General features: G+C 42.7%; 1 protein-coding gene and 1 pseudogene across 1 annotated transcript; both read left to right on the top strand.

Moving 5' to 3' along the window:
* LOC143888755 (uncharacterized) lies at window positions 1–618 on the top strand. The gene has a single exon (XM_077393168.1). The coding sequence runs from the start codon at window positions 1–3 to the stop codon at window positions 616–618; it is 618 nt and encodes a 205-aa protein (XP_077249283.1).
* Window positions 619–11,732: 11,114 nt separating this feature from the next.
* Window positions 11,733–12,542, top strand: LOC143888754 (putative mitochondrial protein AtMg00860 pseudogene; annotated as a pseudogene).
* Window positions 12,543–13,975: the final 1,433 nt, after the last annotated feature.

Raw genomic sequence — 13,975 nt, 5'->3', positions numbered from 1 at the left:
ATGATCTCAAAAGGAAATAAGAGAGACAAGTCGAACTATTGTAGGTTCCATAGAGACCACGGGCACGACACTGATGAACGCTGGCAACTCAAGGAAGAAATCGGGCTGCTGATTAATCGGGGGTACCTAAAAAAGTATGTTAAAAGTAATGGTGACGAAAAAGAGCGCAGGGGGAGAAGCCCTCATGGCCAAAGCCCTCGACGACCCCCACCGTTTCTTGTGCGGAACCAATCTCCCCCATCGTCCAGTCCACAGCCGGAGATACACCGATACCAGCCCAAGGGGGTCATCAACACAATTATGGGCGGACCAGCCGCCGGGGGTACATCATCTGCTCCTCGAAAAGCTTACGCAGGTCGAGTCAACGCCGTGCACACCTGCAGCAAGAAGATGAGGACAGAGAACGAGATCTCCTTCTCAGACGTAGACCTCGGCAACTTGATACTCCCCCATGACGACGCCCTGGTCATAACTATGCTAGTCGCGAACTGGGAAGTGAAAAAGATCCTCATCGACAACGGGAGTTCGGCCGACATTCTCTACTACCATGCATTCGAGCAGATGATGATAGGAAACGACCGCCTAAGGCCACCAAACTCCGATCTGTTCGGTTTCTGAGGGGAGGTCGTGAAAGTGGAAGGACAGATTGAACTCCTAGTCCTCGTCGGAGAGCCGCCCTATCAAGCTTTCACAATGGTCAACTTCCTGGTACTGAGGGCCACTTCGGTCTATAACGCTATCTTGGGCCGTCGAGGCCAGAACCTCATCCGTGCAGTCGCCTCAACGTATCACTAGAAAATGAAGTTTATAATGCCAAACGGCGTGGGAGAAGTCAGAGGAGATCAACCACAGTCCAGGGAGTGCTATACCATGGCACTCAAAGGCAAAAATGCATCAGAATCGTTGCCGATTGAGCTACTTGATCTGAGAGACGAAGCCCAGGTGACTGAACCCGCCGAAGACCTCAGAAAATACTATCAATAGCCTGCCGCTCGACACAAAAGCGGATGCCATTGTAATTACGTTTGTGTGGATAATGAAAAAAGGCTACTGCTTCTTTGCGAAGTTCCGAGTTCCTCAGATCATGCCGCTGCTTAGTTCGCCCCGGCTCGTCTCCACAAAGACCGGGAGCGCACTCTTGGTCGGGAACGGGCCCGCGCAGAAAAACCAAACCATCTCAGAAACCCAGTTTACTAAAACTTGGGTACTCGCTGCTTGGTTCGCCCTGGCTCGTCTCCACAAAGACTGGAAGCGCACTCCTGGTCCGGAACGGGCCCGCGCAGAAAAATCAAACCATCTCAGAAACCCAGTTCACTAAAACTTGGGTACTCGCTGCTTGGTTCGCCCCGGCTCGTCTCCACAAAGACCGAGAGCGCACTCCTGGTCAGGAACGGGCCCTCGTAGAAAAACCAAACCATCTCAGAAACCCAGTTCACTAAAACTTGGGTACTCGTTGCTTGGTTCACCCCGGCTCGTCTCCACAAAGACCAGGATGGCACTCCTGGTCGGGAACGGGCCCGCGCAGAAAAACCAAACCATCTCAGAAACCCAGTTCACTAAAACTTGGGTACTCGTTGATTGGTTCGTCCCGGCTCGTCTCCACAAAGACCGGGAGCGCACTCCTGGTCGGGAACGAGCCCGTGCAGAAAAACCAAACCGTCTCAGAAACCTAGTTCACTAAAACTTGGGTACTCGCTGCTTGGTTCGCCTCGGCTCGTCTCCACAAAAATCGGGAGCGCACTCCTAGTCAGGAACGGGCCCGGGCAGAAAACCAAACCCTTGCAAAAACCCAAGTTCAATAAAACTTGGTCATCCGAAGCCGTTCAGAGCATACATGGCCGGACATGATATTTCACTTCAAAATCCTGGTCGTCCTAAGCCGTTCAGAACATCTCCAGCCAGACTGGATATAACGCGTGGGTAAAACTTAACCTGAAGAAGGGTAAGTTGTAGCTCATCTGTTTTTCAGCCGACCTGAGATGGACGACCTGAAATGGCTGACCTGAATCAGTTTCCAGTTCATCCATTCCTCAAGCCGACCAGGATATAGCGCAATGCGCTACAGGACAAAAATCTGGTAATCTCAAGCTGACCAGGATATAGCTTGAGTCTCTAAAAGACAAAATTCAGTCCGGCTCCAGCCGGATAGAATATGGCGCGTCCGCTAGACGACAAAAATCAGTCCGGCCCAAGCCGGACAGCATATGACTCGTCCGCTAGATGACAAAAATCAGTCCAGCCCAAGCCGGACAGGATATGACGCGTCCGCAAAACGATAAAAATCAATCCGGCCCAAGCCGGACAGAATATGACGCGTCCGCTAGATGACAAAAATCAGTCTGGCCCAAGCCGGACAGAATATGACGCGTCGGCCAGACGGCTTAGCCGGACAGATTTCCCAGGCCCGACAGACGGCTTAGCCGGACAAAATATGACGCGTCCGCTAGATGACAAAAATCAGTCTGGCCCAAGACGCACAGGATATGACGTGTCCGCAAAACGATAAAAATAAGTCCGGCCCAAGCCGGACATAATATGACGCGTCTGCTAGACGACAAAAATCAGTACGGCCCAAGCCGGACAGGACTTGGCCGGACAGATTCCCCAGGCCGGACAGACGGCTTAGCCGGACAGAGTTTCCGGACAGATTTCTCAGGCCGGACAGACGGCTTAGCCGGACAGAGTTTCCGGACAGATTTCCCAGGCCAGACAGATGGCTTACCGGACAGACGGCTTAGCCGGACAGATTTCCCAGGCCGGACAGATTTTCCGACAGATTCCCTAGGCCGAACAGACGGCTTAGCAGGACAGATTTCCCAGGTCGGACAGACGGCTTAGCCGGACAGGTTTTCCGGACAGAATATGACGCGTCCGCTAGATGACAAAAATAAGTCCGGCCCAAGCCGGATAGGATATGACGTGTCCGCAAAACGATAAAAATCAGTCCGGCCCAAGCCGGACAGAATATGACGTGTCCGGAAGATGACAAAAATCAGTACGGCCCAAGCCGGATAGGACTTGGCCGGACAGATTCCCCAGGCCGGACAGATTTCCCAGGCCGGACAGAGTTTCCGGATAGATTTCCCAGGCCGGACAGATGGCTTAGCCGGACAGAGTTTCCAGACAGATTTCCCAGGCCGGACAGATGGCTTACCGGACAGATTTTCCGGACAGATTTCCCAGGCCGGACAGACGACTTAGCCGGACATATTTTCCAGGCCGCTTTTGGCCGTCCCAAGCCAGGCAGACGGCTTGGCCGGACAGGTTTTCCATCGAGCCATCCCGAACACCGGCTCATTCTACCATTTAAGAATTCAACTCCTCACACTTCCCCAAATCACTACAATGGCTTGGAGAACTGGGGGGCAACTGATGGGGTATGAAAAACAACAACTAATTACCTGTCGACACGTGGCCTCAGAAGGGCCCACCACAAATCCAGCATCAGCCCAGGGGCAATCCGGTAATTACCTAAGAGTAGGTAAACCTACACCCACAAAAGGGCCAACACCTGTCCTGGGGTAGGTAATCCAACCACCCCAGGCCTCCCTCTATAAAAGGCCTCTCAAGGCTCAAAGCAAGGGGTAATAACTTCTAAGCTACCACTCTTAAAATTTGGCTCTGCACTCCAGCTCGTACTGACTTGAGTGTTGAAGGGCCCGTCCGGAGCAACGACTCCGGGTTGGTCTTCTGACCTCGTTTGCTCTTGTGCAGGACTCAGCTCCTTCACTTCGGCTCCTCGGGTCCTCCAGCTCAGCTCTTACGTCACTGCCGTATCTGTTACCGATTTTAGGCCTAACAAGGATAATGACCAAGCTTGATTCCTTTTCAGTGTTGCTGGTCCTATATAAGACTTAATTTGGGCTGCCATTCATAATGGGCCGATCGAACGGTCTAGATTTAAGAATGGATTAGTTGTGAAATTATCATGACAACTTAGAGAATGATTTTTTTTTTGAAAAGGGCAATAGAATATATATATATATATATATATATATATATATATATATATATATATATAAACAGAACTGAGGTGGTCCTGAAGGAACAAAGATAATACAAATATAGCAGTACAATAATTCAAGGAGGTAGATAGTCAAAGCACTCAAACGCGGCCCGAAAGACTCCTTTCTTGGCAAGGGTGTCTGCTTCCGCATTGGCTGATCTCCTGACATGACGAAAAAGTATTGAGGAGCCCTTAGCTCTGTCCTCTATTTCCTCTAAGAAAGTCAAAAATCGCCAGGGGGGAGAAGCGGGGCCCGAAAGCCAGCGAATAACATTTAAGGAATCCCCTTCGACGATAATTTTGTCGCACTCCAGACTAGGCATCGAAAGAAGCCCGCTATGAACGGCTCGGACCTCTGCCTCGTTTGAGTCTGCCACTCCGATAGGCCCCGAGTAGGCCCAGAGGACTTCCCCTTTGTGGTTTCTACATAACCCCCTACTCCTGCCACTCCTGGATTGCCGATAGACGATCCGTCAAAGTTAAGCTTCAGGGACCCCGGAGGAGGAGAAATCCAGGAGGGGAGGATTTTCACTTTGGTAGCCGATTCCAAGCATATGATTGACCATCCTTCCCAGAGGTCGAAAGCTGAAACAAAATGAAACAGAGGAAGGCTTCGAGCCCAGGATATGACCGCAGCTATCAACTGAATATAAATGCAATAGGGAGATCTAGCCTTCCCTTCAAAGATACGAGCATTCCTCTCTTTCCACAAGAACCACCATGAGGCCAGGAGACACATCTTCCACAGCGTTCTACCTTTCCTTTTCCAAGGAGTCCAGGCCCAACTCTGAATGAATTCAGCCATAGAGTTGGAGAGGACCCAACTGATTCCAAAACGAGAAAAAATAAGACCCCAAATATGGCGAGCAACCTTACAGTGTATGAAAAGGTAGTCAATGGATTCCCCAGCGGATAAACATAGAGGACAGTGATCTACCAACCACATTCCTCGCTTCCTCAAAAAATCCATAGTTTGAATGCGGCCCCGGCTAACCGACCACCCAAAGAAAGCAACTCTCGGAGGGCAAGATTGTCTCCAAACCGAGGAGGACACATGCTCCACTAAAGAAGGGATCAGATGGTTATAAAAAGATTTGACTGAAAATATCCCCGAAGGATTCCAAATCCAAATCCGACGATCTACGCCCGAAGACTTGATGAAGCAAGAGTCCAATAAGGAGAGGAGGGCGCTGTAAGAGCTTAACTCCCTAACAAAGAAGTCTCTGCGAAACGTAGGAGACCAAGCCACCTTCCCTTGTTCCCTTGCAAAACATTCCGATACTCAGGCCTCTTTCCGAGATGAAACGATGAATAAATCAGGAAACATCACTTGAAGAGGATCATCCGAACACCAAGGATCCTGCCAGAACCGAATCCGATCCCCCCTATATACTCTGAATCGGACGCCAGGAGCAAATAACGACTTCAACTTCAAGATGTCCCTCCAAACCGTTAGACCTTTGAGTTTAAAATTATCAACAGAGTCCCAATGCCCATGATCTGAACCATACTTACTTCCAATGACCCGGACCCACAAAGAGGATTGTTCTTCGCCAAATCTCCACAGCCACTTGCCCATAAGGGCCTGGTTAAAACTCTGAACCCTCCTGATACCCAAACCTCCATTTTTAGTAGGCAAGCATACCATACTCCATTTAATCAGGGAGACCCCCTTGGAAGACCCTGATCCGCCCCACAGGAAGCGTCTGTGAATTTGTTCGATGCGTTTATCAACCGAGGCGGGACATTGAAAAAGAGATAGAAAATATATTGGCATATTGGATAGAACGGCCTTTATAAGCACTAATCTACCTCCTTTGGAAACCAACCGGCGCTTCCAGTGGCCAAACGTCGCTCAAACTTAGAGAATGATTATATATGGTTAATTGAGCAATTGGTGCACCTAAATTAAATAGGATATGGATATATCTATTAAGCTAAACAGGTCTAAAGAGCTTACATTATAGACCTCTACGATGTGCAGAATTATGACTGGGACTTCTATATGTACAAATTGGTCCCCACGACTCTCAACTATCGACTGAAAGCACGATTATGTATAAATTTAGATCTATAAGTTGACATTTGATAAGATTTAATAGTGGGTTGCTACTAAGGGGAATCTCATTCGAAGAAAAGCACGATTGCCAGTGTGCCCCTCTACCGTGAAATGTGCACAAGAATGGAGAGAACGTATCCCCACAAATGCAAAAAAAATATTTAGTGAAAATGACCAAACCATCTGTCATTTTCATTCCCGTCTTTATTTTCAACACAGAATTCCATTTTAGAAGTGTTTTCCAATTTAATATATAGATCAGTTGGCACCCTATGTGGTATCCCGAAATTTAAAAATGCTTGCATTCCCTTATTTAAAAAACAACTTTTTTCTAAGGATAATACCGCAGGGAATTCCAAAAGTTATTCTTTCCAAATATTTATAAAGCTGAATGTGGTAAGCTGGGGTGTCGCTACGTTTCAACCCCGAAATTTAAAAACGCTTGCATTCCTTTATTTAAAAAATGTCTTTTTTTAAGGATAATACCGCAAGGAATTCCAAAAGTTACTCTTTCCAAATTACATGGCACGTTTCCTAATAACTTAATCAATAAATTATCGATATTTATATTGTTGATAATTTATCTTTGACTGATTTGGTTAGACGACTCATCTTATTTTTCTCCGCTCCACTCTCAAACACGTTTCATATTCTTAAGCAAGAGTCAAAACTCAAACGCCACTTCTCTTTCTCTCTATTTCAAAGGATACGCCTCGTGCATCGCACGGGACTACAACTAGTTTGATAATAATATTTAATGTATAGATGTATAAATTGACATTTAGTAATACTTAATGGTGGAATGATAAACTGATGGGCACCCTTGCGAAAACCAGCTGCTAAGCCGCTCCCATTGGTCCATCTCAACAAAGTACATTTACGAGGGCACAACAAAATATGGAAATAGCAAATACAAATATAAAATTAAAATAACAATAAATGCACTTTATTGAGAAGGACCAATATGAGCGCCCTTGTAGATGGTTTTTTGCAAGGGCACCCTTGAGTTTATCATATTCCTCTATGAAAAACACTTCTAAAAGGGATCCCGTTTAGAAAATAAAGATGGTGGTGAAATTGACCGTTGATTTGGTAAATTTCCAATTGAATTTTAGCTTTTGTGGGGATTCGTGCCCATTCTTTTGTCTTATTGTTCACGTGTCACGAGAGAGGCTCCTCATCTTTTTTTGTTTTCCAAATGGGATTCTGTTTTGCTAGCAACCTCTTCCTCTATTTAATGTATAGATTTAAGTTCTTAAAATATTTTCCAGCTTTAATTCACAGTGATGTAGATTTCTTACTTTCATTTCAGGAAAACACTTTCAAAGTGAAATTTCGCTTTGAAAATAAATAATAGTGAAATTGTCCAAGGATTCGGTTATTTCCTCATTGCGTTTGTGTATTTTGGGGTGACTTGTGCTCGCTTCCTTGTCTTCTCTGGTGCATGTGTCACAATCAAGGTTTTAAATTTCGGTTTCGGTACCCATTCGGACCCCACCGAAATCTGAAATTTCGGTCAGAAATTTGGTATTTTGTCTCGAAATTTCGGACCAAAAATTTCGGCCGAAATTTTGTAACATATTTTTTTTTAAAAATGGCTTTTTCTGGAAAATTTCGGGAAATTTCAGTTTCGGTCCCCACCGAAATCCAAAATTTCGGATTTCGGCCGAAATTTAAAACCATGGTCACAGCATAGGATTTCATCTTTATTTTCCATACCAAATCCCGTTTTGCCTGTGCCATTTTTCATATTTTTCATTGCCCTTAGAAATTAACTTTAATGAGAAGGGCCAATAGGAGCGCCCTTGTAGATGGTTTTTATCCAAGGCCCCTTCAATTTATCATTCCTAGAACCATAAGTTAGACATTTCATAATATTTAAATGAGGGCAGCAAAAGGGCATTTCGTTTGGAAAATAAAGATGAAATCCCATGTCGTGACACATGCACAAGAAGATAAGTGAGCTAGAATTCCCACGAAATGCATAAAAACAAAAATGGAAATGATAAAATCGTTGGTCAATTTCACACTGTTTATTTTCCAAACGAAGTTTGGTTTTGGAAGTATTTTCTTATTTAATATATGGGATTTTCTAGGGACCATCGCAGAAGGCCAAGCATTTCGCGGAGCGGCTTTTGCATGAGAGGGCAGCCACATAGGTGAATTAAAAGAATAAGACAAAAAGTGAGCCTATGTGGCTGCTCTCTCATGCAACAGCCGTTCCGCAAAATGCCTTTTGCGCTAGTCCCTAGAAAATCCGTTAATATATAGATTTATAAGTTGGCATTTGATAATAAAATACTAAACTTAATCTTAGATGTATATGTAGTTCTATTCTACAATGGAGATTTTACACTGTGTAAGCCCTTATAGTCCCCTATTTTTAAAAAAGTACTGTACCGACCACACTATAGCATGATCCAACCCGTCCATGTGATGTGTAACACAACTTAAATAGCTAGGGACCCAAAAATCATTTACATAGGATGATCCTAGCCCTCCGACGGAAATGATTTTTGGGGCACAACCTATTTACGTTATGGCCCATCACATGGACAGTTTGGATCATCTTATAGTGAGGTCAGTATAATACTGTTTGAAAAATACGGGACTATAAGGGCTTACAGCATATAAAATCTCTCTACAATGTATGGCCCATTACATGGACGGTTTGGATCATCTCATGGCTGCATCAATTTATTTGGGTGCAGCCATGAGACATTATAGTGCTTATGGGTCATATGTCGAACGAATGATCTTAACTAATAGATGATCCTAACATTTTTGGGCGATGATATTGTTTTTTTAGTCAACCATAATTTTTAGTCATCTCCCTAACATTTCTCTAATTTCAAAATACAAAATTTGGTGTCCCCATTTGCAATTTTCCTCAAGTTATAATCATAGTTTGCAAAACTCCGTTTTACACGGCGTCTTCTTTTGAAAAAACACCTTCTATTAGTGAGCTATTTAATACTCTGTTTAAAACTTTTACAATGAAAACAACTCAGTTTTTTTAGGGCAAACGTTTTAAACATGTTTAAAATGCGTTTTAAATGTTTTAAACACTTTTTTGGGCCAACTTCCCAATTTTATCCCATCATATTTTGTAAAAAATAAAATTTTAAACTCATTTTCTTGTGTTTCCGTGGTATTAAACTCGAATTTTTGCCGAATCACGTTTTGCTAACTATGTCATCCTTGCGCCAGTTCTTGACCAAAAGGTTAGGAACTTAGGATCAATAAATCATCATTATCATCCAAAGTAGAGCGAAGACTTTGTGGTCAAAACAAAGTATTCAACAAGTGGAGTACTAAAAACCTCTTGCCCCTGATTTTGGTTAACATTGCCGGCTTTTCCCGTTAACTACTCGATGATGAAGACTTTTGGATTGAATTAACTTCACCAATTCATGGTGATCGTTGGCCTCTTTTCTATCCAGTACTTTGACTTATATATTACTAAAAAATGCACAGGCATCGCACTGGAAGACACTTTTAAAAAGAGACAAAAGATCCACTACCGTATTTTGATGATCATACTCCTCACATTTTTAAAAATGTACGGTATGGCCCGCACCATAGGATGATCCAAACCGTCCATTAGATGGGCCGCGCCACAGCCTAAATAGGTTGTGCCCCCAAAAATCATTTCCATGGGTTGATGCAAAACCCTCTGATCTATGGAGGGTTAGGATCAACCCTCTAGTATTCAATCCCTCTATAGAATGGAGGGTTAGTATCAACCTATGGAAATGATTTTTAGGGCACAACCTATTTAGGTTGTGGCCCATCTAATAGACAGTTTGGATCATCCTATGGTGCGGGCCATACGGTACTTTTTAATAAAGTGAGGAGTGCGATCGTCAAAGTATGGTAGTGGTGATATCATTTCCCTTTATTTATAGTAAACACTAAGTAAGGATTTCAATCCTTTCCAATTCGGAAACAAGCAACTTAGACTGAGTCGCTGCGAGATATGCAACATTGAAATGATAAAAGTAGTTAAAGAAGGTAGGGAGAGATATGGCCAGAGAGACGTAAAGACTCCACTAAATATACAAATAAACACTACAAAATGACCGCTGATGATGTTATTGCAGACGCCCACACACACACAAAATGACTACTGATGATGTATTCCCACTAACACGCACACGCACGCCCACACACACACAAAATGACTACTGATGATGTTATTGCACAAAACACTTACAGGAGACTGGGTTTTCTTCCCAATAGCTGAAATAATTATTTAGAACTAACATAATATTTCAAGAACAAGTCATCCATAGCCATATTGCCACCAACCAAGACATTAGATGACATACAATAAGGGGCAGGCTCCTTATGGACATTAGGGAGGCATACTTTATCACATCCAGAAAAGATGCCCATACAGCTAAAATAAACGAAAAATGCATACCAAATGTATGAAGTATTAGTGAAATTATGCAGGTTCTCAATCTAGATGTACTTAATTTCAATGCGATGATTTCCACATGTTCGTGTGGCAAAATAACAAACATCAAAGGCCCCTGCCAAGAATATTTATAGAATATAAATATGCAGATTGTCAAGTAAAGGCCGACTTGTAATTGAGAAAATATGAAGAAGAGGCATGGGATTGAAATTGATCAACAACGTATAGCCTCAAACAAACACCAGATTGCCTAGACATTTTTTTTCTAAGTGATGATTTTTCAAATAGGCAGACCCCAACTGTGTTGCAAAGAAATGAAAAAGTTGGCTCTTAAATAAATATAACAACCAAATAGTATTAGGCAAGTTCAGTAAAAGAGATACACTATTACAGGCTAGCAGCTAACCAGACACAAGAAACTAGGCCAGATGAGAAGAAAAGGAAATGAAAACACAAGAATAAGTGATAAGCAACAGAATTTGAAAACTAAGCCATAATAATGTAACATTTACAAAATATGACTCATAAGTGCCATTCAAAAAAGAAATGACTCATAAAGCTGATTAGGTCCATATAAAAGCTTTAGATTTTCCATTATATATTAAAAATCGCAACCAAACATTACACTAGTCAATAAAGAGTGGTATATAGAAAATCAAGATGTAAATTCAATTTGTACCTGCACGATCTATCGAATGCTTTTCATACTCTTCATTATAGGTTGTCAAAGATGCTTTTCAACCTAGTTCTACATTAATTAGCCGTAGGGAGAGACGTAACTAAGATCAACTTGCTTCTAATGTGTAATGTTCCTAACATATCACGAAAAAAAAAACTCCCTTCTAACCAAAAATTTGTGAAAAGTACAGAATAATGATTGATTTGCCCGGTGATTGCGCGCATCCGTAGGGAACAGTCCCGCCCTAAAATATTCGGTTGGGGATACCCTGTCATAAGAAACAATGATTGATTTGCCCAAATTCAATAGCCGGTCATGGATTAAAACTCAAAGAATATTCGGTTGGGGATACCCTGAGATTCATCATCCAATTAATGACGAATTATCCCAATTACTTGACAGCTTTGCTACGGTAATTGAAGAACCCAAGTCCTTACCTCCAATCAGATCTCATGACCACGCCATTCCTCTAAAAAGTGGCACTGGACCTGTTAGAGTTAGACCAATCGATATTCTCATTTTCAGAAATCTGAAATTGAGCGATTGGTTAAAGAAATGCTGAACAATGGAGTTATTCAACCAAGCCATGGCCCTCGCTTCTCCAGTCATTTTGGTAAAACAAAAGCATGGTACATGGAGATTTTGTGTAGATTATAGAGCTCTAAATGCTATCACAATTCCTGATCGATTTTCCATTCCAACAGTCCAAGAACTTCTAGACGAACTACATGGAGCCAGGTATTTTTCTAAACTGGATCTTAGATCATCGTACCACCAAATCAGAGTCAAAGTAATAGATGTTCCAAAAATGGCATTTAGAACCCATGATGGTTTATAAGAATTCTTAGTTATGCCTTTTGGACTTACCAATGCTCCATCCACATTTCAATCCCTCATGAATGATGTGTTTCGTCCAGTCCTTCGCAAATTTATCCTTGTTTTCTTTGATGACATACTGGTTTATAGCAAAACTTGGGAAGATCATTTAGCACATGTAACTGAAACATTACAAATCTTACGAACTAATGAATTGTATGCAAAAAGATCCAAATGCTCTTTTGGAACTACTTCGGTTCAGTATTTGGGACATATTGTCTCAGCTGAAGGGGTGGCCGTAGACCAGTCTAGAACCAATGCTATTCTTCAATGGCTACCTCCTACATCACTTAAGGAATTCAGGGGATTTTTAGGCTTAACAGGGCATTACAGAAGATTCATTAAGAGTTACGCTCACATAGCAGCTCCAATGACAGAATTACTAAAAAAAGGGGCATTTTTATGGAACCCGGAAGCTCAGCTAGCATGTGAAAAACTCAAACGAGCAGCATCTTCAGCTCCTGTCCTTGCTCTTCCAGACTTTGCCAATAGAAACTGATGCTTCAGGGTATGGTATTGGTGCTGTTCTTTCTCAGGAAGGTCATCCTATTGCCTACTATAGTCGCAAACTCTCTCCCAAGATGAAATCAGCTTCCACTTATGTTCGAGAGATGTTTGCAATCACAGAAGCTGTGTATAAATGGTGGCAATATTTACTAGGACAAAAATTTATGATCCAGACTGATCAGAAAACCTCAAGTTCCTTCTTGATCAAACTATTCAGACGCAACAATGGTTGACAAAACTTATGGAATTTCAGTACGATATTCACTACAGACCGGGAAAAGAGAACTTGGCAGCGGATGCTCTTTCTAGACAACGTACAGGAGACGCTCAATGCATGATTCTGTCATTTCCCTTGTGTGAATTACTGGACCAACTCAAAATTGAACATGCCTCTAATCCTTCTATCAGAGAACTTCAGGATGAGATAAATCCAGTAGGACCAGTTCCTAATACATATACTTTGCGACATGGACTGCTACTATGTAAAGGAAGAATAGTTATTCCATCAGATTCTACATTGAAGACAAATCTCTTACAGGAATTCCATTCATCCCCCGTGGGAGGTCATGCTGGTGTGGCTAGAACAATGGCTAGAATCGCCCTGAATTTCCATTGGCCGGGTTTAAAAAAGGATGTGCGGAAATTTTTTGCTGAATGTGTCATTTGCCAACAAGCCAAGTCACAACATATGACCCCAGCAGGTCTTCCAGTTCCGGACCAAATACTAGAAGACTGGGCCATGGATTTCATTACGGCACTTCCAATTCATCTGGTAAAACTGTCATTATGGTAGTAATTGACAGGCTGAGCAAATATGCCCATTTTAGTGCACTCCGAAGTCCCATTACAGCTGTATCAGTGGCTCACACCTTTGTAACTGATGTATGTAAACTCCACGGAATCCCAAGTCAATTGTCAGTGATAGGGATCCCATTTTCCTCAGTCGATTTTGGCAAGAATTATTCCAACTACAGGGGACTACACTTGCCATGAGTAGTGCTGATCACCCACAATCTGATGGGCAATCTGAAAGCCTTGAATCGTTGTTTGGAAATGTTCCACACAAATAGAGACCATTCAACACTTTCAACCTCCAAAGAAAAAACAAAATTAGAAACAAGATGCATTGTACAAACCCTAATTTAGAGAGGAGAAATCAAGGGTGCAAAGAGAACCAAAATTAGTCAAAACGAGTATTACCCTTCTTGCTTGTGGTTCTGTTTTGCTTTCCTACTTGGATGAAACTTTTGCCACTCCTTCTATGTCATCAACTGTCTCATCCTTTGATTGAAGAGAATTTAAAAGGAGGTATCATAATAAGAACTCTTGTTGCTTTGTTTCTCTTCCCTTTCAAATTGGACCGTTCATCAGAGTGAACTAGGCCTACCGGAACCCGACCCGAGGAACCATTTACTTAACCCAAGC

The sequence above is a fragment of the Tasmannia lanceolata genome, unplaced genomic scaffold (assembly GCF_043159265.1).
Source record: "Tasmannia lanceolata isolate RefF3 unplaced genomic scaffold, GAP_Taslan_0.1 ptg000012l, whole genome shotgun sequence".
NCBI lineage: Eukaryota > Viridiplantae > Streptophyta > Magnoliopsida > Canellales > Winteraceae > Tasmannia > Tasmannia lanceolata.
Note: the sequence above shows the minus strand (reverse complement) of the source record. Positions and strands in the feature narration are given on the sequence as shown.